The sequence below is a fragment of the Cyclopterus lumpus genome, chromosome 21, assembly GCF_009769545.1.
Source record: "Cyclopterus lumpus isolate fCycLum1 chromosome 21, fCycLum1.pri, whole genome shotgun sequence".
In the NCBI taxonomy this organism is placed as follows: Eukaryota; Metazoa; Chordata; class Actinopteri; order Perciformes; family Cyclopteridae; genus Cyclopterus; species Cyclopterus lumpus.
The window spans coordinates 18,542,363-18,569,455 of NC_046986.1; the positions used below are offsets into that span (position 1 = coordinate 18,542,363).

Below are 27,093 nucleotides of genomic sequence, written 5' to 3' on the forward strand. Positions count from 1 at the left end.
CAAAAACATTTTTTTTTAAAGATTAATATGTATTACAACGATCGGAATTATAAAACAGTGAATGACCAGCGATTATGAAGTATTTTGATACTTGACCTAACAAGCAATTATAAAATGTGATATAAGTATTGTTGCATATATAACTTTAGTTATACAGTTCTATAAGCCTATAATAAGGCATCATATGGCTGTAATGCATTGGTAACATTGGCATTTCTCTGATAAATAAAGGGGGAAAGAGTAATCCTGTATGACTTCAAGTAATCCTTCTGATAAAAAGATTATATGCTGTAAATTGAATGATATGCCAGATTCCATATGTGTAAATCAACTGAGGGAATGAATGTGTGAATCACTGAGTCATGCATATATTACATATCAAAAGAGCTTTGGAAATGGTTGCTCTGTGAGTGTTTCACCACCAAATAAACCACTCCGATGCTCCAGCACTTTAAAAAGGAGAAAGGAAGCGACAGCAAGACAGAACAATTAAAAGTCGTGGGAGGGAAGAGGTTTGTGAAAGAAGAGCATCAGCGGAAAGTTAATTCATCCACTCTCTATTAATCAATAATAAAAGAAAGACATGGACACATGTTCTCCTCTGAGATATAAGCCTGTAACAAAGAACAACACTGGGTTTCTCCCAAACACACACACACACACACACACACACACACACACACACACACACACAAATGACAAATTAGAAGTGTTTCATACTCGTTATCATCACTCTATGAGCTCACATTAGCATTTAAGCTGTTCCCCAGGGGAGCAAAGGAAAGAATAAACACAGACATATCCAGTTCCCTGTCTCAGATCAAAGCCTGGGGCACTATTTTAAAATTGCATTTTATCCACGGAGCACACACTCATAATATATTCATACTGACACGATTCACAGGCCAATAAATGACGGAAGAAACGAACAACTGGGAATACAAATTTAAACAAATCACAAATTAAAACAATTCCGGGGAAATAAAAATAAATCGATAAAAAACATTAACCAATGAATGACAAGCGCATCACAAATTAGCTTCACTAAATCCCTGTGATAACCTTTTCACAGCAATAACGACGCTGTGCTCTAATAATAATATGGTGAATAATCAATATATATTAAAGACAGCCTTTCATTCCTTATCTTTGTATCTTGCTTATCGTTATGCACGACGAGGACAGGGCATGCGATGTCGGGACTGCTATTGTTTACCGCCACGTTCCAGTCAAACGGGGACAAATCCCGCCTCAATATGGCTGATGTTTTTATTGAGGCGGTCGTCTCGCTGGTTTCAATGCATTATTTACTCGCATGATCCCCTGGAGGGAATTAGTCTCGCAGTTGCAGGACACCGTATGCAGTGTGCCACATGCAGCCCACGAGGACACGGGTCAGAGATTACAGGTGCGTAACCGAAAACCCCGGCAGCTTGTTTTAGCCGGATTTCATGCATTCATGTAGCAGCCAGCAGGGGGTCACTTCAAAGAATAAGGGTGGCAATTTTTGTAGTTTTTTCCCCTTATGTTAACAAATCCCATGAAAACACCAAAACCAGCAATGAATTGATAAAGACCAGCAAGCATTGTGTGCGTGACAAAGTCGGATATATCTTGTACCATAGAGCCCTCTGTTGTCCAAACAATATTTAATAACAATAGGCCACACTGTTTGATATCACCAGTTGGCCACCTGCAGGTCTGAGAAGTGAAGCCAATGCAGAAGTGTCTTAAAGTTGCATTCTCTCTACTGACCATCAGGGGGCGACTCCTCTGTTTGTATAGAAGTCTATGAGAAAATGACTCTACTTCTCACTTGATTTATTCCCTCAGTAAACATTGTAAACATGTTTATGGTCTCAATTACTAGTTTCAAGTCTTCTTCAATACAGCACGATCTTTGTTGAGGAAGTTATGGTCCATTTAGAGTAAAATAGACCATAAAGCAGGGGATGGCCATATACGTCACACCTCCGCAGTCCAATCAAAGTCACTTCTTATACACAGTTTATGGTTACCATGAACACACACACGCTAGTTGTAATCCCACTTACATTGTCCTCACCTTTTCATCAAATGTGTACTAATCCGTGGCTGGAAATGGTGCCCAACAAATGCAATATGTAACGTTTTCTAACATCTTGTATTGATCAGCCAATGCACTGAACCAATCCAGAATTGAAAGTATTCTCACTTTAAAACTTGCGGAAGTGTCAAAAGTAAGACAGAGCTTTCCAAAGTAGTAAAACCAGGCTGTCCAATTACAGGCTGCAGACAAACCCCACTCTCTTTTTACCATGGCTTAAGCAGTCCAATTCTAAGGGGGCAAAATCTTAGGCGACCATAGCCATCCATTAAATCACCACTATCGGCTACTGCCCTCGGGGCAAAAGCACAGAGTCCCTCAGCACACAGCATTTTATATATTTATTTGACCCTGATTCTGTTTTAATGTGTCCTATCTGGATGTGATATTTTGTCTTTTAATGCATGCTAAACAAAGCATTTTTCTATTTTATTAGATTTCTATAAATTTGTGACCAAGATTTAGATTTACAACTTCAGAAGAAAAAGAGTGAACTTTGGGTCACGGCTCACACACAAACAAGGTAACTCAGAAAGTACTGAGAGTCCTCGCACATGGTTGGTTTTGTTATATTCAATAAGAAACGCATAGAGAATAAGGACAGCTATATCCTTGTTACAACACCAAGCTGTTGTGACAATGTTTTCAAGGATATGCTTTTCTTTTTTTAATTACAGTGAACTTGGATTCAAGTTTGTAAAGCTTAACGAGTACCAAAACTAAAAGTACTACAGTATATACTGTATGTAATTATATGTTTGGATTATTATAATTATTGATGCATTCATTCAAGTGCTCACCACCATTGCAGCTGGGAATAGTGCATTTTATTTGAACTACAATACACTTAAAGTACTGCCAGGCACCTTAATCCATTAAAATACACACATAGTTTATTAATTCATTTGTATTTTGTATCAGGAAACGTATCAATCAATTTGTAACTAAAGCTGACAAAATAAATAAATAATATGTAGTGAAGTGGAGTAAGGTACAAGTACCTCAAAATTGTACTTAAGTACTTGAGTGAATGTACTTCCCACCACTGCTTTCAGCCAGAAAGGGCAGTAACACGCTGCTTTGAGGCTGCTGTTAAATTACTCTTTAAAGTCCAATGATTGAACAAACCTTTGGCGACCGCAATCATTTTGAATCATATCTTTTAACCAACTCATTCAGATTCTAAATATCTGCGAGACTCCTCTTAGTAATATCATCACAAAGCCAGATGGCTTAAATGATGCATGTTCTGCGGTGGTGGGAAATGTAATCAGAGCCCCCGAAGCTCCCGTTGCGGGCCAGTCAGAAGAATCGTATCGAAGGTGTACGTGTTGTCTGCGGTATTCTGATTTACAGTTGACGCACGTACTTAAAGTCAATCTACACTTCATGCAATCCTCCCTCTTCAAACTGCACCTATACTCACATAGGGGCATTCTGAGGGAATAGTAGATGGAACAGAAAAAAAAAAAAAAGCTTTTCATCCCACCAGTCCACAGAGGCTGCAGGGCCTCTGTGGACTCATGTCTCATTATAGCTGCAGGCGCATGGTACCCCTGAAGGTACGTGTCGTCACACGCGGAGTCCGAACTGGTCAAAGCAAATAATTTCTCCCGGTGAAGCAAATTCGCGGATTCAAGGTCAATAATTGTCTCGATGCAACAAATGGTTTTGCGATGACATTAAGTTGTGGCCCGTTTGATAGAAGAGAAAAAAACATGACAAACAAACAGCAGTGTGCTGCTTTTATTTAAATTACAGGTATTTATCAGAGCTCTGCCTGCTTTCCTTTTATTATCACTCACATATATCTTGCGTACAGAATCTCATTCTCTACTTGGTAGCGGTATTATTTCCTCAAATGTTCTGCTACTTTATACTTGTACTGCACTACATCTCAGAGGCTGATATTTTACTTTTTACTCCACTACATATATTTGATAACTTCAGTCACGAGTTACTTTACAGAATCTGATTAATAATAAAAAGATTATAATCAACAAATAAATGGTGCTGTATTATTTAAGATTATATTTCATTCATCCCGGGGAGAAATTCACAGGCTACCCAGCAGTATATAAAGTGGTTGTAATGAGGTCTGCTTTCACAAGCTGCATTATTGAAGTGATGAACACATGAATGCATCGATTATTAGAATACAGAAATATATTACGTTCTATTCTTAAAATGAGCCATTCAGCATAATAAGTATTTTTACTTGTGGTGCACTTCTGTGTGTGTGTGTGTGTGTGTGCTTCTTTCATCTCGTCCATCAATCATTTTAAGTGAAGGACAGATGGCATTTATATTGGTTTTTGATATGTTTAAGTTCTCATAAAGACACCAATCAATGAACCAAATGACACACAACAGAAATAATGACTGTAATAAACCAATTATTTAGTAGTTTACGAGTTGGACAATTATAAAATCGAACTTACTTTAGCTAGTTATTGCATTATCAACCCCCTCATATACAACCCCTAAATGAATCGTACAAAAATAACTGATCTTCCAGGTGGGTGTTTTATTGTGTCGACTTGTCCTGCTGAAACACAGCTTCACGTCATCGTGACTAAAGGAACATTACGTGCGCTTCCAGTACAGAAGGTGACAGCACAGACACAAACACGAATTGCCAGTTGGCCGAGCTTCCTCCCACACACTTTATTCACACGGTTGAATTGATGCACACTGCTGCAACAAGTTGACTACTTAACTTCACAGACCTGCTATGCCTAACATTTGGCTGGTAGGCTGTGATTGGCACACAAGGCTGTAATTTGGCACAGCTAACATACTCACCGCGGCGGTGCTGTGATGCTAGTATTAAGAAGGGTAGGCCTAGTTGGTTTACAGTGTCCTCCATCTTAGTTCAGCGTGTCAGCATGCAACCATTTGCTACATAGCAGTAAAGGTGTTTACAGTATCGTAGGCTCCCCAACATTGTTATAATTCATTCTGAGACAATCACGAATGTCTGAACCAGGTTTAATGGGAACTCCATCTAATAATGTCATTAATATAGAGGTAGGGTGAAGGACAAAGAAGTCACGCTGATAAATAAATGTCATTATACCTGCTTTAATGTACATTTGGGTGGAAAAGACACATTGATTGTGTGTGTTTTGTGTTCTCTCTCTCCAGGAACACAGTTCTGGTGTCTTCTGGACATTGTGCCCATTAAGAATGAAAAGGGTGAGGTGGTTCTGTTCCTTGTGTCCCACAAAGACATCACCGACAAGAAGAAGGACCAGGATCCCGAGCATGGACTGGACACGGGTGAGTTTACATGAACAGCGCCCGCTTTCAGTTCTGTTAGTTTGCTTTCGACTGCATCTCAGAGTCTTATCTCCTGTGGCCCGCCGTCTTTTTCACTTTGGAAGACGACTGAGCCGACTCAATATGTGCAGAAGACCATGCGTTGAAAAGCTTGTTAAAATGCTTGTGCAGTAAATAGACCTTGAGTAAAAAATATTATTATTTTGTCACGGTCTGGAGTTCATATTTTTTACGCAACAAATTCAAATAATCTACAAACTGAATGTAGTTGGAGATGCTCTCCGGGACCTCTACATTTTCAGCATTGTTACATTTTGTGGTTTCCAGGTCTCACAATAGCTGATGCCGATGAGAAAAAATAAAGCAGGCTTCCTCATGATCTTCAATGGCAACTCAGTGTGTAGTTTCAAGATCATTTTAATTACCTTCCCCCCTGGAGAGGGCGACATCATGCAGAACGTTTTGCCTTGCAGCTATTAAGTGCAACAACAATCAAGCATCAATTAACAATTTTCATCAGTGTAAATCTCACCCTGATTAGATAAGTGTGTCTGTCAATTTGAATAATCCACTGATATTAATGAATGTCTATAAAGAAAATAGACATGGTGAGCCATTAACATCCTGTCAGAGACGGCACACAGCTTGTGATGATACGTGGTCACAAAGGAAATTACCAGGCAGTGTTTGTGAGGTAACTAGAGGAAGATGCAAACTCCACTGACAACTTTTGTGAAGGTGAAGACTTTCGGAAATATAAATACATGTTATAAATGGATTTAATATATAATTATAATTTATATAAATAGCTGACACGTCTTTATTATTGTAGCCATGACAACACATCCTAATACAACGGTGTTGTGGTATATCTTACGAAAAACGTTATTCCTCATTTAACGTTTGCTTTTCTACGAAAGTCCAGCAACACATGTCCATTTCCGCTTTTTACATGCAGAACATCTCTTCAAAATAAACAACTCTGTTAAGTTTAGGCAACAAAAATACTTAGTTAGGTTCAAGAAAAGGTCGTCAAATACTTAGATAGGTTCAGGAAAAGATCAGCAAATACTTAGTTAGGTTCGGAAAAGATCAGCAAATACTTTACTTTACTTTATACTAGTTAGGTTGAAATCTATATATCTAATATGGATCTTTAAACTGTAACTTGTAATGTTTTGAAAGGTGCCTCCTATCACTAGGAGGCATCACATCAGAAAACGCTTCTTTGTGTCATTTTAGTGGAACATCATTTTTTTCTCTTTAATTTGGAGGACTCAGCCTATTTAATTTTTTTAGTTACTTCATTAAAAGGAATTTTGAACACTTTGAAAGCTCAGCTTTTAACCTGCAGGCCTGGAATATAAAGTCTAATTCATGAGGATACTGCACCTGTAGGATTTATGAAGTAAGCCTCATCCAGGTCAGGTTCTCTCCGCTGTTAGTTCTCTGCAGAGAGTTTGGAAGTTGAATGTAGAGTGATCAAAACTCTTAAGATGAAGTGGAGTATTTAACATGTTAGTGTTTTTGATTGGCTTTCAGAGCTACTGTGCAGAGTGCTTCCTGGTTCCAAGAGCCCCTGCTTGAAATCACTTAACCAATTTCCCCCCACTTGCACATGGCTCGCTCACTTGGCAGAATATCTCAATGCCGAAATGATTGAAGGCTGCTTTCATATACTCTGGCTGTGTTTTACAGACCGCATGAGTTATTACATTTTAAATTCAAGCTACCAGATTTGGAGTGCAGTACACACCACATGGGACAGAGGACAAACAGTAAACACAGACAGAAAGGAGAGAGAGAGAGAGAGAGAGAGAGAGAGAGAGATGGGGATTTAAATGGCTTCTCTTTCTGATTCGTCACTGAGACAACCAGAGCCATTATCATAACTTTCTGGGTTCTGCTAAATTAAGCACCTCTTGATGTGAGAACACATTGAAAGAGGGGAGAAAAGCGACAAACAACAAGAGAATGATGGAGAGGAAAGGCGTTGACATTTACAATGTCACACAAACAATCCCATTTACCTGCTTCTGCTCCTTAGTGGGAGTCTTCTGGCTGGATGAAAGGCTCTCTGTTGGCTGGTGAGATGGACGGGGAGTGAGAGGGACAGAAAAAGACGCAGAGCATATTTACGATGGAAAAATAAATAATAAATAAGGAGAGAGAGACTCACAAATACTCCCTTCTTTTACGAACAGACACACACTGGTATGTGCAAAAACTTGCTCTCTCACACACACATACACGCACACTGTTAATTGACTGTGTTAATAATTTAAAATATATAGCCAGCCCCTTTCCCCCTCTAGCAAAAACATTCTCCCCCAGAGAACGTACTGTATATTCTAGAAACCAGCACTATCAGTAATCACAGCGCAAAAATGAGAATGTACCCCAAGGCGCGTAAATACCGTCTTGTTCCATAAATTGCTCTCCCATGTATGCCAACAGCAAATGCACGTGAAGCAGTCACAGGTGGAAATGTGCAATACCATTCGCTACACAAGGATTTAGTAGAATAACCTTCAGGGGTACAGGTGGAACAATGACCCTTTTCCTGGTTGAATCAGTGATGACTCCCTTAAAGGGCCAGTGTGTATTATATTCAAAACTGTTAGTATCAGTGTGTAATCACCTAAAACTAAGAATTGATGTGAGAACATAATGAAAAAAGGGGAGACAAACAACTAGAAAATGAGGGAAAGTAAAAGCTTTGATATTTGAGATGTGACACAAATAATCCCATTTACCTGCTTCTGCTCCTTAGTGGCAGTCTTCTGGCTGGATGAACGGCTCTCTTTTGGCACTTAGTGTGGTGTGATGTGTATTTTCTAAAGCACAGAATATTCAAAAATATGTTTTCGTTAGTGTATAAGCACCTAAAACTAAAAATTGTTGTGTTTTTGACAGCTACGGTAAGGAGCAGATCCTCTTCAGTGAGCAGAGAAGTATTCAGTTGGTTGCAAAAAGCTAGTTTAGTGAAGCACAAAAACTGGAAATAAGAGGAAATAACCAGCCAGGCTCTGTAATATAATATACATATAAATATCAGCATCTCTAAAGGTCACTAATTAAGATTTTCTGACCTTAACCAAGTAGTTTTGTTGACTAAACCTAACCAAATGTCTCACAGTCTCAACCACATGGCATTGTGCATGTGTGAAGGTGATATGAAAGTGTTTATGAAACGTATCTTTGCATCCAGCGAAAACATACAACCTTTTTTTCTGGAGACTGGGTTGTTGATTTGATAATACAGGCAGACGAGCTTGATTTTGGGGACATTTCTTATGGCTTTATTGTATCACGACTGATGGTGTACAGTTTCCCAGGAAGTACACCCGCTTGCAAATTCCACCTGGATTCTCTATCACCAATTTTAAAGTCATCCCATCAGCCTCCACTGACCTTAAATCCAGCCAATTTGAAAAGTAGCAAGAATCATTTTACTTTAATGTTTAACTTTGCTACCACTTTTTATACGTAGTTTTCTCTCCTGTTTAAAAGCTTCTGTTTAAAGAAGAGCAGTGAATATCACCCTTATAATTCACCTGCATGCATTCTTTGTACATCCGTCAAAACAGGCGTAAGTTCAGACGCCGCGTGGCAAAAAGGAAACACACACACATCGTGTTTACGACCACATGAGCATTTCGTAGTAAAGGTCTCGTGAATAACCGACAACTTCACAACACATGCAGAGAGACAGAAAAGAGTCCCAGCGACAGTAGTTAGGTTCTCTGTGCTCCACCGTCTAAACTGTTTGAAATCCACCCTCGATACGACGATCAAATCAAATTTACCATCTGAATATGAAAATGATTTGGTTACAGGGGTTGCCAAGCACGGCATCATATTGTAGGCACACAGAAGGGAAAATCATAATAGGAAATGTAAAGTGGAAATGGAGAGCGCATGAAAAGATGTTCCGCCGTGACGATAGCTTAACAGAAAACAACTCCCATAATCTACCTGCTGTACTTCCTCGTGTCCCTTCCCTTCTTTCATTTCCCTGATCTTATCTTCTATTATTCAATAAATGACAAAGAAGGATGACATGAATGAGGTGCCGGCGATAATAATAATTGATTCTGATCTGTAAATACACAGATCTGGATCTCAGCCCAGCGTTGAATTGTACCTAAACGCCTTGTTTAGTCGATAAAGAGCCGCGAAGGCAGACAGCAGGTCGATATTGCATCAAATATTTACACAAACACGAGAGCAGCATGTGTACATCAGAGTACAGAGGAGTTAAGATCTATCTTACTCGGACTTCCACTGGAACACAAGTTAACAAAGAGAGTTGATTTGTATCGTTGTGTAAGCTGACTTTTCACGAGGTGAGACGGTGCAGGTGATGTTTTCCTAGACACACAGAGCTCGGGCAAAATTCTCACCGGATGTTGTGGTTTGGATCGTGGCTCAGCATGTTCCCTTCTCCTACACAGATGAGGAGACGGGCCTGAAGGTGCATCAGGTAACTCGCCCACCGGGCTTCAACACCAACCGGCGCCGCAGCAGAGCGGTCCTCTATCACCTGTCGGGACACCTGCAGAAACAAGACAAGAGCAAACTGAAGCTCAACAACGTAAGTGTCTCTGTGTTTGTACCCAGCACCGACTGGATAAAGACGGACGACATGGCAGCTCCATGGAAGTGAAGCCGAAACATTTTGATCGCCCCCCGGTGGCGGGTTGCAGCAGAGGTCATAAACCACGCCCCCTTCCATGTGAGCAGATGGGACATGAGCCAAGCTAAAAAAAAAAGCAGGCAAATTTATCAATTTACAATTCCATCTATGTTCCAACCCTCAGTTGTGATCATGAGCTTTGGGTAGTGACCGAACTTAGGTTGTGGATTCATGGGGCATGTGGTGCTCCAAAGGTAGACCCAGAACAAGCTGAAGAGGTTATATATCTTATCCGCTCTGGGAACAGCCCCGTTTTGGTGGGACCTCGATACCGCGGCTCCAATCACTACTACATGAAAGGTCTTAAGCTGGCAGCTCCTGTATCAAAGATATTTTCAAGCCCCCTGGAAGAGCGCCAGGTTTTGATGCCAAGTTTACACAGTGGCCAAACGGTGGAATTACAACTTCCAGATCCATCTCATGATGCAACTGGGCCCTAAAATCAGAGACTTACATTGGGAAAGAGACATTGGCAAGTCATCAATATCCGTTATCTAAATCATTAGGTCCTAAAATGTGTATAATGCACTAATAGCTAAGTTATTTTCCTTCCTCTGTTCATGTGAATGAGAACGAGGCTGGACCGAGGGCTTGGAGGTGGGTTAGTGTGCTTGATCTATGGGCCCCATAATGCGTGACATTGCTTAAAGATCCGGGTCATATTATCTGAACTCTTTACTCGGAAGTCAAACTTTTGAGCCCCACTGAGCATCTTTCATAGGAATGAACCGGGCTCCCTTTGGATGTTTGGGCTTCACTTCTCTCCAGTGGGAGGAGGTGGAGATACGTCGTCCATCTACAAACACAGTCTGTTGTCTACTCCGATCGATGCAAAAACATTTTTAATCTGCTTCCTGGACTGACTTTGTGCTTGGCAACTGCAGGTTCATTATAGGCAGAACATGTTTGGTTGCCATGAAATGGATTGCATGCCAAACTGGCCCCAGACGGCCTCTCATGTAATCGTTATTTGTTTTTACTTTTGAGACTTTTGAGACTTTTTGCACTCATGATTACATTCACATTCACAGTCACAGAGGTAAGGATAAATATACTAGCCAAGTTTTAAAAACCCCTACAGGTTGTTCAACACCAACGAATCCAGATTTTTCAAAGCCTATTTTATCCAGATGGAATACAAAGTTATTTACTTTTTGTTTAATTGTTTTCCAGGGTGTTCTTAAACCAAGCAACTAGACGCAGTGAAGTCTGTAGATCTGCTGCAGCACACACACCCTGACAGATGGTGTGAAGGGCATCTGGAGTGTGCTCACGTCTCTTTGACTTTAGGGTAAAAGAGCTGCGTTTTCGCTGATCTCAGTGATAAAAACAAACATGCCGACCTGTGCAGTTCCCATCCTGAAGTTTGAGGGATTATTTATTTTTATATATCGTTATTTTAGTTTTTTGTATTTGCTCAGACATGGACATTATCTGTTTTTGTATTGTATACATATTTTGTTTATATTATATATACATTAATAAAAATACAACAAGTATCCAGTACCTTTAAAACTTTTTTTAATGATCACCTTGGTTTTTCCATTTCTTTCTTCACTGTATTAATTGAAGCTTTTGTTGAGCTGATTATTGCAATAAGACCCTGTGTACGACAATCAGGGTCCTCATGCAGGAAACAACAACATGATTGATGAGGACATGAAATCTATCGGAAAATGAGATTAAAACAATATAGTCCGTTTATAACATACAGATATATATCAGTGAAAATACTGAGTATGTGCAAGCGTAAAACTATTCTTCTTAATATCTCTTTAAGTTATAAAAAAAAACATTTGCCACACTATCTGACATCATTACAAAGAAAATAGCTATTTTAATGCTCTGTATTTTGTAATTAACGCCTGTAAAGAAAAAAAGATTGTCAAATGGAAAATAATGTCTTATAGATTATATATACAAACTGTAATTCCACCCGAGGGGATCTTGACTAGAATTCCTTAATGCGTCTCTGCATCAACATGAGCTTTAAGAGGTCCAGCGAGTGTTTGCATGAAAGAAACAGAGTGGTGGTAACGTCTCTCTCTCTCTCTCTACCTGTTTTCCCATCCAGAACATGTTCGGGGATAAGCCTCCCATCCCAGAGTACAAGGTAGCAGCCATCCAGAAGTCCCGCTTCATCCTGCTCCACTACGGGACCTTCAAGGCCGGCTGGGATTGGTTGATTCTGCTGGCGACCTTCTACGTGGCCGTCACCGTGCCGTACAATGTGTGTTTTGCGGTGGTGGGAGGGCGGGACGACGCTAGCAGCACCGCCTCACGGAGCCCACCCAGCGTCAGCGACATCCTCGTGGAGATCCTGTTCATTTTAGGTGAGGGGAACGCGGTGTCGAGCCAAATGAAGTAATTTTAATGGCAAAGGACACACACCTGAGCACTGATGTTAATGCTTGTTCCCATTAGCGCGTTCTCTATTCAAACATCATGTTTGGTTTCAGCGGATAACAAGACTTAATAATTGAGAAGATCGACTGTTTGTTCTCCGATTTATCAATCGCCCCCGAAGAGAAGCCAATGAAACAGCCCGTCTCTAAGAGGCTCATCCATCATGATGAAAGTTTTGTTGGAGTTTGTAACGATGCATACGCAGCACTGAAAGGGATGTGAGCCATTCACAACAGATCATTAAGTCTCATTGCCGACCCATTTCCTAGAATACAACAGGCCTCTCTGTCCCCACCGTTGTCCATCTAACCGTGAGAGAGTTGTGCGAGTGCTCTTCAAAGGACAATTTGCCTTAATGGAAAAAGAGTGAACACACGCCCTGCATCAACGAAGTTCTGCAATGAAATTATACGAGCCCCGCGCAGTCAACGGATATCCTGTTTGTTAGAACTAATCGGCCGAGACGGTTTTTATCGATATGTTCGCTCAGACGACTGCAGATGTGACATCAGGCTTCCGGTTATTTCTGTTCATAGGATGCTTTTTATGAATTTACTACACCCTACAGACTCCTATTAAGGCCCTTAATAGGACCCTTAAGAAGATTAATAGAAGGTTAACATGCTGGTTTTGTTGTGTTTTAGCCCTTTTACGACAAATTGCATTACATTTTTCTTTTAAGCGCCCAAAATTACCATTTTGTGTATCGGTCACTCACCCCACATTACATGAAATTTTAAGATAACTTAATCAAATCTGAGTAACGTCTTAATGAATTTAAGTAAATGTGAGCCGCAAAATATATTTACCGTCGAGGTATGCAAGAAAAAGTCACGTTTTTAATTCATGTAGAAATTAATGTAGAAATGATAATTTTGTTGGTGAAGTATTCCTTTGATGTTTAATCCGTCAAACAAGTTCCATTTAAAAGCTATGTGGTGAGAAAACCAGGCGTATTAAACAATCAGTGAAGAAACAGATAATGCTCAAAACTCTTAAGATGTCAGTGTCTTTAAATGCAGAAACTATACTCACTTTTTTTTTACTCTTCAAGCTTTTAAGTCAACTTTCAAACTAAAAACGTGAAGGTGACAAAATGAATACAAATAGATCACAGGAGGTCTCCAAAAAGTTGAAAAGTCTCTTGCACTCCCAAATATATTTTCTTTCTTCCATGACTTGTGAAGTACAGTTTGACACTAGAAGACAAAGTCACGCTGAACCTCTCGTGTCGATCTTTAATTATATTAAGCATATATATACATATATAATAAGCATAGCTGATATCTCTTTTTGTTCTGTTATCAATAAACTTACATGTGACTCACTGAGTAACCATCGCTCTGTACTGTGCGTCCTTCACCCTCATGTTTCAGTAATGTTGAGTAGCGCCTGCACGGTCCTGGTGGTGCTTCCTGCTGTCAGCTTCTGCTGTGCTTGTCGTCCTCTGCAGACATTCTGCTGAACTTTCGAACTACTTTTGTGAGCACGTCGGGTCAGGTCGTGTACGACGCCCGCTCCATCTGCGTTCACTACGTCACCACCTGGCTCTTTGTCGATCTCATTGCCGCCCTGCCCTTTGACCTGCTGTACGCTTTCAACATCAGCGTGGTGAGTCTCCTCTGTGTGTGTGTGTGTGTGTGTGTGTGTGTGTGTGTGTGTGTGTTCACATCAGCAAGGTTTGTGACAAATCAAGCCTCTTTATTCACCATTTGTTTTGTTGTTTTTCTAGCAAAGAAAAGCACTTTAATGTGGACACACTGTGTCTCCTGCATTCATTATGCAGGCTGACACACCCATGGCAGCGAGCCAAATTAGGGGGGAAAAAAGGGCAAATGAATGCATAATGCCGTTGGCTTCCTAGTGAATTTATTAGATCAACGTTTCCTCAGAACTGATGATCATCAGACAAACAAATGGGGCCGAGCCAATCTGGTGTTAGTGCACACAGTGCAGGTCTCATTCATTTCTGTTTCCACGCTCAAAAACTGTGGGCTGGATCACTTCTCACGCATGCAAAAATTGGTTTACATTTATTTTGTTTCATAGCACATGGAAGAATAAGATCTATCTTTTGAATAAAACCACCACCTCCCCTCACACAGTGTTAATAGCACATGATGAATAAAATGAAATCAAAAATGCCTTTTAAATGTATAAGAAACCCTGGAGGCTGAGACTGTATGGGGTCAGATCAGTCTCAATACTTGCAAATGCACACAGAGAGACTTACAAATGCAAACACAAAGATTTGCAAATGCGCACAGAACAATTTACAAATATGTTTGATTTACAAATGCACACAGAAGGATTTACAAATAAATTAGACTCACAAATGCACGCAGAACGACGTGTCTGTGTTTATACTTTATCTAATCTATCTTATCTTTGTGTTTGCATTTGTAAATCTCTCTGTGTGCATTTGCAATTATTGAGACTGATCTGACCCCATAAGACCGTGTGTGTGTGTGTGTGTGTGTGTGTGTGTGTGAACCGATGTGGTCTGTGTCTCTCTGTGCAGTACTTCGGGGTCCACCTGTTAAAGACAGTTCGGCTGCTGCGGCTGCTGCGGCTGCTGCAGAAGCTGGAGCGATACTCCCAGTACAGCGCTGTGGTTCTCACTCTGCTGATGTCCATGTTCGCCCTGCTGGCCCACTGGATGGCCTGTGTCTGGTACTTCATAGGCCGCAAGGAGATCGAAAGTCCTGGCTCCTGGGATATTGGTCAGTACACTTTCTTTACTACCCACAGCAAGTAAATGTACCCAAGAGCTGTACTTAAGTATAGTTGTGAGGTACGTTTACTCTACTGGTGGTTTCTTATTAAATTTGATGCATGCATGATGAAAATTCACATATTTGAGGCTCTGTACATTGCATATTCTGGGCTTTTTTTGCACTTTGTACTGTGAACCTTTGCACATTTCTTGGACAATTCTGGACAATTCTGCACATTTATGCACAAAAAACTACCAGTTATTTAATTGTTATTCAGATATATTGAACATGTTTTAATGCCGCCGGCGATAGTCATTGCGATATCTCAGGAATGCTCGGAGAGAATTTCTTCAAGTTTTGGCACAAACATCCATTTGGACTCAAGGATGATCTGATTAGAATTTCATAGTCACAGGTCAAATGTCACTAGGACCTCGCAAAACACATGTTTGGTCATAACTCAAGATTTCCTATTTCTATTTCATACAATGACTGATACTATACAATTATCAAGTGATGTAATCTTTTATCCGCTTTACAGTATTTTTCAGTCATTTACTTATTTACGTGATTTATTTAATTACATTTTCTGTCACAAGCAGCAATATACCAAACCAGTTTCCTTGAATGCGAAAACGTAAACTAAACTACGACTAAACTAAGCTACTTTAATAATGTCCACTTGTTGCTATGTTGTCACGGCCAAATGAAATGTTCCTATTTGGTATTTACAGTAAGCTGTGCACTCCTCAGCTCTATATTTAGTGTCTGTGGGAAGGGAGTGGAAAACAATCCATTTTCTCTGGGTAGAGAGCTTTTCGTGTTCAAGTTTTTAATTGTCACTGTGCCTGTACAGTAAAAATCCTCCCAGAGCCAGAAACCAATATTTAATTTTGGGCAAATTGAGCAAATCTAAGATTGGATACTCCATCACTCTTCTCCATTACCCTGTACGCTCTGTCCCCCGGAAAACATTTTGAGTGTTCCCGAATGCAGATTAAATGAGATCTTATTTTATTGCAGCACCTCTCTGTGGTTTTAGTGTGATGATTCTTGCACACTCACTTCCCTCAACTTGCTGAAAAAGACAGATCGAAGATGACACTTAAACTCCTCAGCAGAATGATGACAGTAATTTTGCACCAGCAACAAAAGGCGTTATGCAAAAGCACAAAACCCCGAGTGTCTGGAGTTTTTTCGTCACAGACGATGCTTTTGATAAGACTCAGCTTTGTTGAGCATCTCTCGGAGGAGAATCTCAAATTCTGCAGGTGACATGAAACTGGCATACAATCTGATAAATCTGTAGAAACAGATGGGCAGTTTCCAAGGGAGCTAAGGGAGGTGGGGGGACGGGGGGGGGGGGACGGGGGGTCAACATAAGCATCAACATGGTGTTGAGTCAAATACTAAACCACAATGAGCATGTTTTCTAAGCTATGGACTCGACCCGGGGACCCATAACGACATGTTTACTTCACCGCCTGTTCTCCCTCGTTTTCTGTCCCTCGCTGTCCCGTTCTCCCTCCCTCCATCTCTCTCTTTCTCTCTCTCTCTCTCTCTCACATTGATTTGCACCAACCCACCTATCATTATTTCAGCAAAACCACATGATGACAGAAACACAGCAGTCAATGCATGTCAGTGTTCCCTTGATTTACTATTCAGACAGAAGGGGAATCCAGGGGACAGCAAAGACCGGTCTGACCTTTGCGTGACACTAACTGAGATTCAAAATAAAGGCCCGCTATTGGCATGGACATCGGTGTAACGGCTCAATTGGCTAGTACTTGGGAGAGGTACAGTTTTGTCTGCAGGGCTATCGGTAATTGAGGGCCAGTGGAGCCACGGATGTCCTCACAGTCCCTCGTGGAGCTGTAGACATCACACAAGATGCTGAGCTGAGCTAACCCTAACCCTAAGACATGCACATAAAGGGGACATGGTACATGTTGTTATGCATACTGTAGGTTTCTAAAGAGACCTTTGGATTTACTGTTGGTCTTGCAAGATTTTAAGAGCCAGAAAATCCAAAGCCTCAGTTATTTCCTTAAATATCTGTGCACTGTAGTTGTTGAAAAAGTAAATGGTGCATTTGTTGTGGATTATTTTCAGCTCTGGATTTATACACATTTAGTTCTCAAGTGAGTATTTATGGCAGTGGGATGTCGGAAAGTCAACATTTCTTCAGAAAAGTTTATTCCCCTGTGAAATCGGTGAAGCATGACCTTGGTGACGCAGTGATTATTTACAGGAATAACTGAGCCTTTGTGGCTGACGAGTTTACGTGATGGGTTTAGTTTAGTTTAGTTGAGAGACGCATTTGTCCCATTGATTCCAGTCTCACGACTGACTGCGAACTATTACCCTTTTATGGAATTTACTTTTTGGCATTGAAGGTCTACATAAAACTGGATGTTGCATCACAGCTAATATAATATGACATTAGCGTCCTCCATGCTGGAATCTCTGTTTCCTCAATAAGATCATTGTTTGCGATTGGCTAACGTTGAGAATGGTGTCAAAGTATTGGTAGTTGTTTTGTACATGTTGTTTACCAGTTACTCACTTCCTAGATAAGAAAGGACCTACGTGATGTTGCCAGCATGTCATGTCATCATGCGTCCCTCAGAAGGAGGGCGAGACTTCACAGTGGCTGATATTATGCACTTTATTGGTGCATTTGATTGTTTTACTTTGTACGGATGTGCCTTTGCCACCTGTACTTTTGAGTTGATAGAAATCCACTGAACACTGCATCTCCAGGACAATAACTTGAGTTTGGTAAATATTGGCGTGACTGCTCCCTGAGACGGAGCGGGAGGCAGGGATTCAGGACCACAGACAGCTCCCATGTGAGTCCAGTGAGCTCTAGACGAGAAGTCAGCACCTTGGACAGAGGCAGAGAAACACTGTCAACAGTTTCCACCCAAAGAATAGGAAAGCTCCCGGTTACACTCGGCCATTTAAAGTGCGTGCCTAGTTAAATAGACTCCTCTCTTGAACAGTTCAGACACATTTAGAGGGATTTTTTGCAGGACTGTTGTATTAGACTGCATTCATTTTAGCTGTTGTACCTTGTTCCCCCCCCCCCTCTTTTTTCTGCTTGAATGCTCTGATGGCAGCGTGCATGTATATCTCAAGTCTTGAGCACTTTCATAAAATAAAAAAAGAAGCTAAAATCCATCGGCGGTTCATGGAGCTTTAACTAATCATGATTTGATAATTTCTTAACAAGGAGCAGCAGGAATAAATGATACTTCAGCTTTTTTATAACGCGTTCAATTTACCTACTCATGCAGTCCGTCAGGTGGCTTAAGAAATTTAAATATTTGCAAAGGCTCTTTTATAAACCGCCACTGACGGCAAAAAACTGCCTTCAATTCAATGTCTCCAAACCGTCCCTGTTGTAACTTTGGCCCTTTGCATAACATTAGTAATGCCCTTCACGTTCTCCTTATGCGTTGACAAGATAAAATAAAATCTTTGTAGTTTATTTTTTTGGGAATATATTCTGATCTCCAGGCACGGATCTCCATTGCCTGATTGCAATGTAACGGTTTAGCAGGTCCACATTTCCTCAGGAAGGTGGAGGTTAAGTTGTGTGCTAGTGTCAAAATAATTAGAAAACTACTCAGGTGCTAAATCCTCTAATGTTGTTGGTTTAGCTGCTTCACTGGGACTCTGCTCACTGCTCGATTGTCACTTCTGCTTATTTATGCTGGCAGGCTGGTCTCACTGTCTGAAAACTCACTCTCTCACACACACACACACACACACACACACACACACACACACACACACACACACACACACACACACACACACACACACGGTCAAAGCTTCCAGCCTGTAGAAGTGTGTGATGCCAGAGATCAATGAATGGATGCATCCATATTGTATTATTCATATTCCCTCCCTTGCTGTCTTTCTGATTCTGCTGTCGGCGGCTCAGATGGGTTTCACCACTCATCCACTCAGACACACACACACATTGTTTATCAATAATTCATCATTCCTCTCTTCTTACTTTCTGGTTATTCCTTCCTCGGCCATCTTCTTTTCTTCCTTATTTTCTCTGAAGCTGAATTGCGATGTTGATATTTGTTTTTAAATGTTTTACTTGAATCCTCATTCATGGGGTTCAAGTCATGGGGTGTCAATTTTGTTCACAAAAGAAACAAAAAACTAAGTATTATTTGTGTAAGGTAATAGAAGAACTTTGGATGTGTGACTTAAAATGTGTGGGTTCTTTAAATTGCCAATACAGACGAGCAGAACCAGATCTTCACCACAGAACTGTGGATGCCATACGAGGGTGGAATACGCTTATTTTATTAATCGAAATCTAATGTGCACAAGATAATATTATTCTCTTGTTTGACACATTACAGCATTATCATTCTTATTTGCCACCTCATGTAAATCTTTATCTACCTCCAACATGAGCAGCTCTAATCAGCCACAAAAACGCCTCTGTGGCTGTAAAGAGTCTTCAATCTATAATTATACATCATATTTCATAGGTTTATTGTATGTTTTAAATGTTATAGCTTTAGCTGTTAAATAAATTAGGTGGAGTGAAATGTACAATATTTCTCCCCTGAGATGTAATGGAGTAGCAGAATATAGTCCCGTAAATCGGAGTGCTATAAAATGGTACTTAAGAACAGTACTTGAGTTAATGTTACTTACCACCAATCAATGCTTTTCCCTGAGAGGTGGACAGTTCAGGAAATACTCAGCTCTAATGGAGCTTTAGCAGGAAATTTGAAGGTTGTAGATGCGTTCGCCACTGAATCGGTATAGTTTGGCCTAAAGATCAACATCAAAAAGACAGAAGTGCTGTTCCAGTCGAACTCTGAAACATCCAGGCAGGAAGATATTATGGTCGATGTCACCACTCTGAACTCTGTACAAGAATCCACGTACCTCGGCAGCACAATAGTAGGAGATGGCCGAATAGAAACTGAGATACAAAAGAGGATGTCAAAGGCTAGCATGTCCTTTGGTCGGCTTCGAGAAAGACTCTGGAACAACCATCATGTGTCCGCAAGAGTAAAAGGGAAAATCTACAGAGCGATCATAATTTCCACCCTGCTGTAGGGGGCTGAGACATGGACAGTGTACAGGAGCCAAGAGAAGAAGCTATACGCTTTTATGATGAGACATTTGCGGTCAATTTTGAAAATCAAATGGCAGGACAAGGTGACTAACACGGAGATTCTCAAGAGGACAGGACTCCCTTCTATGGAAGACCTCCTCATCAGAAAGAATCTCCGCTGGACAGGACACCTTCTGAGAATGCCAACCGATCGCCTACCGAAGCAGATTCTCTTCTTGCAGCTACTATCTGTCAAGAGACATCGTGGCCGCCCTCGGCTCCGCTATAAAGACACGATCAAGAGAAACCTTAAGAAAAGGGAAGTTGACACCAACTCGTGGACATCTCTGGCGCTTCGGAGAGGTGCATGGAGAGTGGCCGCGGGGTAGTGCATAGATTGAAAACAGTCGGTGTCGCTTCGCGACCGACAGCAAGGAGAGAGGAGCAGGAATTTGGTGTACAGTCGTAGACGATGAAGGTCTACTTTTGTGCTTGTAATAGTATACAATTATTTCCATTCATCACAGGTAACTGAATAAGATCAGCCAGTGCTGAATTGTTGTACCTTTTTTGGAGTAAAAAAATGTTTTTCTTTCATTTAATGTCTCTCTCCCAGGTTGGCTCCACGAGCTGGCCAAGCGCCTGGGGACTCCCTACTTCCTGCCCGCCCTGACCACACCGGTCCCTGTCACAGTCAGCAGCTTCCCGGCCAACAGCAGCCAGTGGAACGTGTCGGGGTCAGAGGTCGGAGGGCAGGGCTCCTGGAACTCCAGCCAATATTATGGAAACACGTCTGCGGGCGAAGTCGCGGCAGGGACGGGCGCCGGTGGCGGGAGTTTTGGGGTGCTGGGCGGCGGCCCGTCGATGCGTAGCAGCTATGTCACGTCACTCTACTTTGCTCTGAGCAGTCTCACCAGTGTGGGATTTGGAAATGTGTCGGCCAACACAGACTCAGAGAAGATCTTCTCCATCTGCACCATGCTCATCGGAGGTGAGAAACGTTTTAGTTCCACTATTTTAGGGATGCACCAATACAACTTTTTCAGTCCCGATACTGATACCAGGACTTTGGGTCACGGCAGATACCGAGTACCGATATCGGTGTTTAGTTCATGAGCAGGCTGTCACGACCCAAACGCACGACTCGAGGGGCAAAGTTACAACAAAAAATCACAGGTTAATAAACTGGAACAAACAAACAGAAAATCAACATGAACCAAGCAAAGTAGCAAAGGAACTAAACCTGGCAAATAGCGAAAAAACAAATAGGAACAAAGTAACAAAATAACATGACCTGGAAAATGGCAAATTGCCAATGGCATGGAAACACTGGTTCTCTGGTACACAAGACAAGATGAACTGGCCCAGGACAAATTGAGACGCAGACAATATATACACAGGGTAAGGGCACAGGTGGGAACAATCAGGGGCGAGGCAGCCAATCAGACCAGAGGGGAAACACACAGGGGGTTGACCTGTGAAAGTTGACTTTCAAAATAAAACAGGAAAACACGAGACAACATGGACACAAGACACAAAAACTCCAGATTCTGACACAGGCACCTATATTGTCACCAATAACACTGATGCTCGCTAGATGGGTGCCAATGACGTCTGGGTGCTTTTAATCATCCTCCTGTCCTGGGTCGTGCCCATCCCATCATCCCATGGGGGTGCTCCTCTGTAAAATGAACAAGTGCATTGAATCGAATCAATCAATGTCAGCAATACCAATCCAGTTTATTTGAGTCGGTGTCGGCCCGGTATCGGTGCATCCCTACTTTGTGTGTATGTCACTTCTCCTCTCCAACTTAAGTACTCACTCAGCTCATTATCTGGCACCAGTGAGACATCAACACACAGCCGAGCACATTTTGTACAATAGATGCACTCTTGTATGCAAAACCATCCATTCAGTGTCTCATTAGTCCGTTGTTTCTTGATTGAGGGGTTTCATTACATGTTCGGCTGTGTGCTGGTTCATTTGTTACCAGGATGTATCAAAATCGATCTGACAACAGATTGATTGTCTATCGCTTTTCGCTATTAATAAAACCAACCTAGAGCCTTAGGCAGCTTTGCTTTTGTAGTTTTATGAAAGATGGTACATTTCAGCAAATGAAAATATAAAAACTGATTAAATTCAATTCAGTTTACTTTATTTTGTAGAGCCCAAAATCACAAATTACAAATTTGCCTCAGAGGGCTTTACAATTTGTACACATACGACACCCCTGATCTTTCACATCGGATCAGGAGAAACCTTCAGGAGAGCAACAGAGGAGGATCCCTCTCCCCGGATGGACAGATGCAATAGATGTCATGTGTACAGATGAACAGTGTTACAGAGTTACAACACATTCAAATTCTGAATAATAAGTAGTAGGCATGGACCACGATCCAGACCGCCATAATCCATGAAACAGAACGAGGTAGAGAGGAAGGGGCATCAGCAGGGCCATGGCAGTAGGCAGGGCCACGGAGGCAGGAGGCCAGACCATTATGCAGGAGGCATCACGAAGGAGGCGGGGCCAATGAGGAAGGAGGCCAGGCCAGGGCCAGGATGCAGGAAGCAGGGGCAAGCAGTCAGGGGGCAGGGCCCAGGAGCCAGGACCGGCTCCAGACAAAGCCAGGTCCAATGGACCCTGTGAGGCGAGTACGCTCTGGGAAAGAAGTAGAGTTAGTAATGTGCACTGAAGAGACGTGAATTTGTCCATAAGGAGAGAGAGAAGAGGAGAGAGGAGCTCAGTGTATCCTAAAACGGATACACTGAGGAAAGTTTTAAGTCTACTCTAAAATGAGGTGATGGTGTCTGCCCCCCGGACCATAACTGAATGATGATTATATTTTCTAGAATATGACCTCATATTGGCAAATATCCAGCCAATAACATCAACACCTTCAGACACACAGACTCTCAATCTTGAAAAAGAATGAAATACTTGAATTTTGTCACAGAACTTGTGTTCGTCCAGTGAAGATCACAAGATGGATTGGAGATATTTGGTAAAGGGCATTTAACAAAGTACATTTAATGCTGCAGATCTGACAGACTATTTGTTTTAAAAATATAGAATTATTTGATTATATTTGATGATTTAAATAGAACTCTGGATCACTAATCATTGAAGATAACAATTCGTATAAATACCTTTTTTTATTATCTTTAAATGCTGACATTTCACTACCAGTAACATGACAAACAAACAACTGCAGAGAGAATAAGCTCACATGTTCCAAACTTTTAAAATTACTCATATACCATATTACTCATCTCCTCAAGGCTCCTTTGAGTTTGCACTCTGATGTTATTAACTAGACTAGATTGAACGTTTCCACAGTGCTGCTGCAGCCCAATAAAGTACAAACCAAAATTAGCCATTTGAGTGTCAACGAGGGTCCTTAATCACCGAAAATCGCAGAGAATTTACCAATCCTCCTGACTGTCCTTAAATTCAACATGTGTTTGTGGATGGAGTTTTATTTTTAATGAGCTGAAACAATATGTTGCAGTAATAATAAGTTACCCATCCATCCATCCATCCATCCATTATCACCCGCTTATCCGGGGTCGGGTCGCGGTGGCAGCAGGTTCAGCAGGCCGACCCAGGCCTCCTCTCACCCGCAACACTTTCCAGCTCATTCTGGGGGATCCCGAGGCGTTCCAAGGCCAGCCGGGAGATATAATCCCTCCAGCGTGTCCTCAGTCTTCCCCGGGGCCTCCTACCAGTTGGACGTGCCCGGAAAACCTCTAATGTCCAGGAGGCATCCTGACTAGATGCCCGAACCACCTCAGCTGACTCCTTTCGACACGAAGGAGCAGCGACTCGACTCCAAGCTCCCCCCTGATGTCCGAGCTCCTTACCCTATCTCTAAGGCTGAGCCCGGCCACCCTACGGAGGAAGCTCATTTCGGCCGCTTGTATCCGAGATCTCGTTCTTTCGGTCACGACCCAGAGTTCATGACCATAGGTGAGGGTTGGAACGTAGACCGACCAGTAAATGGAGAGCTTTGCCTTCCGGCTCAGCTCCCTCTTCACCAAGACGGACCGGTACAGCGCCTGTTTTACTGCTGCAGCCGCACCGATCCGCCTGTCGATCTCCCGCTCCACCTTACCCTCACTTGTGAACAAAACCCCGAGATACTTGAACTCCTTCGCTTGGGGTAGGCAGTTTGCCCCCACCTGGAGGGAGCAATCCGCCGTTTTCCGGCAGAGCACCATGGCCTCAGATTTGGAGGTGCTAACTCTCATCCCTGCCGCTTCGCACTCGGCTGCAAAACGTTTTTTTGGTCTGATCCATAATCACGAGCGAGTTGAATGTTCTGGCAGAAAGCAATAAAAGAAGAAATGAGAAATAAATGGAAAGGTTACTTGGTGAGAGAAATACCGAGATTTATGGTCAGAGGACACAATGATGTGTGGGGATGTCTCAGGCCCCGATGCACATTGAGTGGGCTGTAAATGTGAACACACACACACAGCCGTGTTTTCATGACTTTTGGGGACATAACATTGACTTACATTAATTTCCTTGAGACTTACCCTAACTTCTACCAGCCGAATCCTAACCCATACCCTAACCTTAGACCTAGTCCTAACCCTTAACCTAAAGCTAACCCTAACCTTAAACCAAGTCTTCACCCTGAACTATAAGGATTTACGTGATGGGGATGTGCTTTTTGTCCCCAAAAGAAAAGCGAAAACACGCCCACACACACACACACACACACACACACACACACACACACACACACACACACACACACACCGACACCGACACCTTATACCTTGAGGACATGTAAATTGAATTTATAATATTTTATTAGATTCGGATTTCACATACATTGTCTTAGTAGAGCATCAGATATCTATTAATCCATAGTTCCAAACACATGTGCTATTTCCTGTTGTTTAAGTTACAGTTGCTAAAAGCTGCAGTACTAAATGAAACATAGGACAATACAGAAAATAATTAAGCTTTATTCAAGGCAAAGCTGAACATTACAGAACAAAACCAAGGCTCCTAATGTCTTTTCCTCCCTACTTTTCATCCAACTTGATGGAAAACAGCATGAGGAGAAGTAAAGATAGGAAGGAGAATTAACACCGCACACCGCAGTGCTAAATGAATCCGACTGCACTTGCTGTTTTTTTTTTTTTAGCAACTGTATTTATAACACAGATAAATTGAGCACAGTTACAAACTTGGTGCTATAATTAAAATCTCACCTCCTAAGAAGGATGTTTTTTAATGTACTGTATCCAGAGTGAACAATCAAACAGTTACTGACGGCTGATCGGTGCGTCACTTTACATGTTGATGCCTCAAGCAGTTGTCCTTTTGTAAAAGATGGTCCAAACATCGAAACACCTTTTCTTTAAAACAACTCAGTGCAGTCAACAAAAAGTGAAGAAAGAACCGATGAACTCGGTTGTTGGTTGCTGGTTTGGTCTTTTTATGGGATGTGTTGACAGTAAGAAAAACATTGAATGAAGCTGTCCTCGTCCTTTAAATACATTTGGGGATTTTGGAGTGTTTTTTTTTTTTTTGTGTTGCATTGATTTTTAATAACCTTGAATCCACAGAGATGTGATTATGTGTGCTCTATCAAAGCTAACTAAAACCCACAGAGAGAGAAAGAGTAAAGAGAGGGGACTATGGCTCCATTAACCTCCCTGAATTGTTCTGTTCTGAGTGCCCTTAAGCTCTGACAGAGAGATATTTATACATCTTAACTCGGCTAAATGTGAGGTGGGTCACTCCGCCCGCGGGAGCAGCCATCCTAAAACGATGTCATTAGTCTGGGTGTCACCGGACTGGCTAGTCTGGGTGCCACTGGACTGTGTAAGTGTCCTGTGGTCCGAGCGTTGTTTCAGCAGCTTTTCTACTTGGGCAAGAATTTAGGGAGAGAAACCGCTGTCTGGTTCAGTCCGAAAGGAACATTATAAGATAACTTCATTCAAATTCAAAGCCGACCTGTTTATTAAGAAAATATACAACAACGTTTTTTTCACACTGGGTTAAGAGCTGTTTGGGGTTTTAGAATGATCATTTAGTTTTTCTCAATAGAAATAAAAGATTTATTCAAAATGGGGATTCTTTTTATTTCAGTCGTGTGCTATTTCCGTTTTGTGAAAGCAATAATCCACTTGTAGCAGTGCTCTACAGTGGTTTTAAAACAGCTAAGTCCTTTAAAGCCCCGTGCTCTTTAACTTCTTGGGGCTTATGAAGACGTCCAATGACGCTCCCCACCGTGCAGAAGCCTTTTGGGATTTTCTTGAGCCGTCTAGATAAGAGCCAATCAAACAAGTCTGTAATTAAATCTGTATCATACTGAAAAACGCACAACCTTTCCTCTTCTCCAGCGCTGATGCATGCAGTGGTGTTTGGTAACGTGACGGCCATCATCCAGAGGATGTACTCGCGCCGCTCGCTCTACCACACTCGCACCAAGGACCTGAAGGACTTCATCCGGGTCCATCGGCTGCCCAAGGCCTTGGAGCAGCGCATGCTGGAGTGTTTCCAGACCACCTGGTCGGTCAACAACGGCATCGACGTCAATGAGGTGAGGAGAGAACAGACCTACGTGCTCCTCATGTGTATATTGCAGCTCTTACTGTTTTCAGTTGTCAGCATGTTCTACATTCAGTAGAAACTACTTCCTAATGAAAGTACAGTAACCAGGACATTAATACCGAAAGGAGCGAGTGCGAGAATATGTTTTTAGTTAGTCTCATGTTGAGTGAACTGCCCCTTTAAAGCAGATGTTCAGTGTCTTTTAATTTGTTTTATTACTT

General features: G+C 41.7%; 1 protein-coding gene across 1 annotated transcript in view; it reads left to right on the plus strand.

The window, feature by feature from the left end:
• kcnh3 (potassium voltage-gated channel, subfamily H (eag-related), member 3) overlaps nucleotides 1–27,093 on the plus strand; it is a 105,794-nt gene that overhangs the window by 65,269 nt on the left and 13,432 nt on the right. The window contains exons 3-9 of the mRNA XM_034561467.1: nucleotides 5,234–5,368; nucleotides 9,826–9,965; nucleotides 12,142–12,400; nucleotides 13,927–14,084; nucleotides 14,995–15,196; nucleotides 20,911–21,285; nucleotides 26,662–26,861. Of these exons, the coding sequence (XP_034417358.1) occupies nucleotides 5,234–5,368; nucleotides 9,826–9,965; nucleotides 12,142–12,400; nucleotides 13,927–14,084; nucleotides 14,995–15,196; nucleotides 20,911–21,285; nucleotides 26,662–26,861 (1,469 nt within the window). The remainder of the gene's footprint in view (nucleotides 1–5,233; nucleotides 5,369–9,825; nucleotides 9,966–12,141; nucleotides 12,401–13,926; nucleotides 14,085–14,994; nucleotides 15,197–20,910; nucleotides 21,286–26,661; nucleotides 26,862–27,093) is intronic.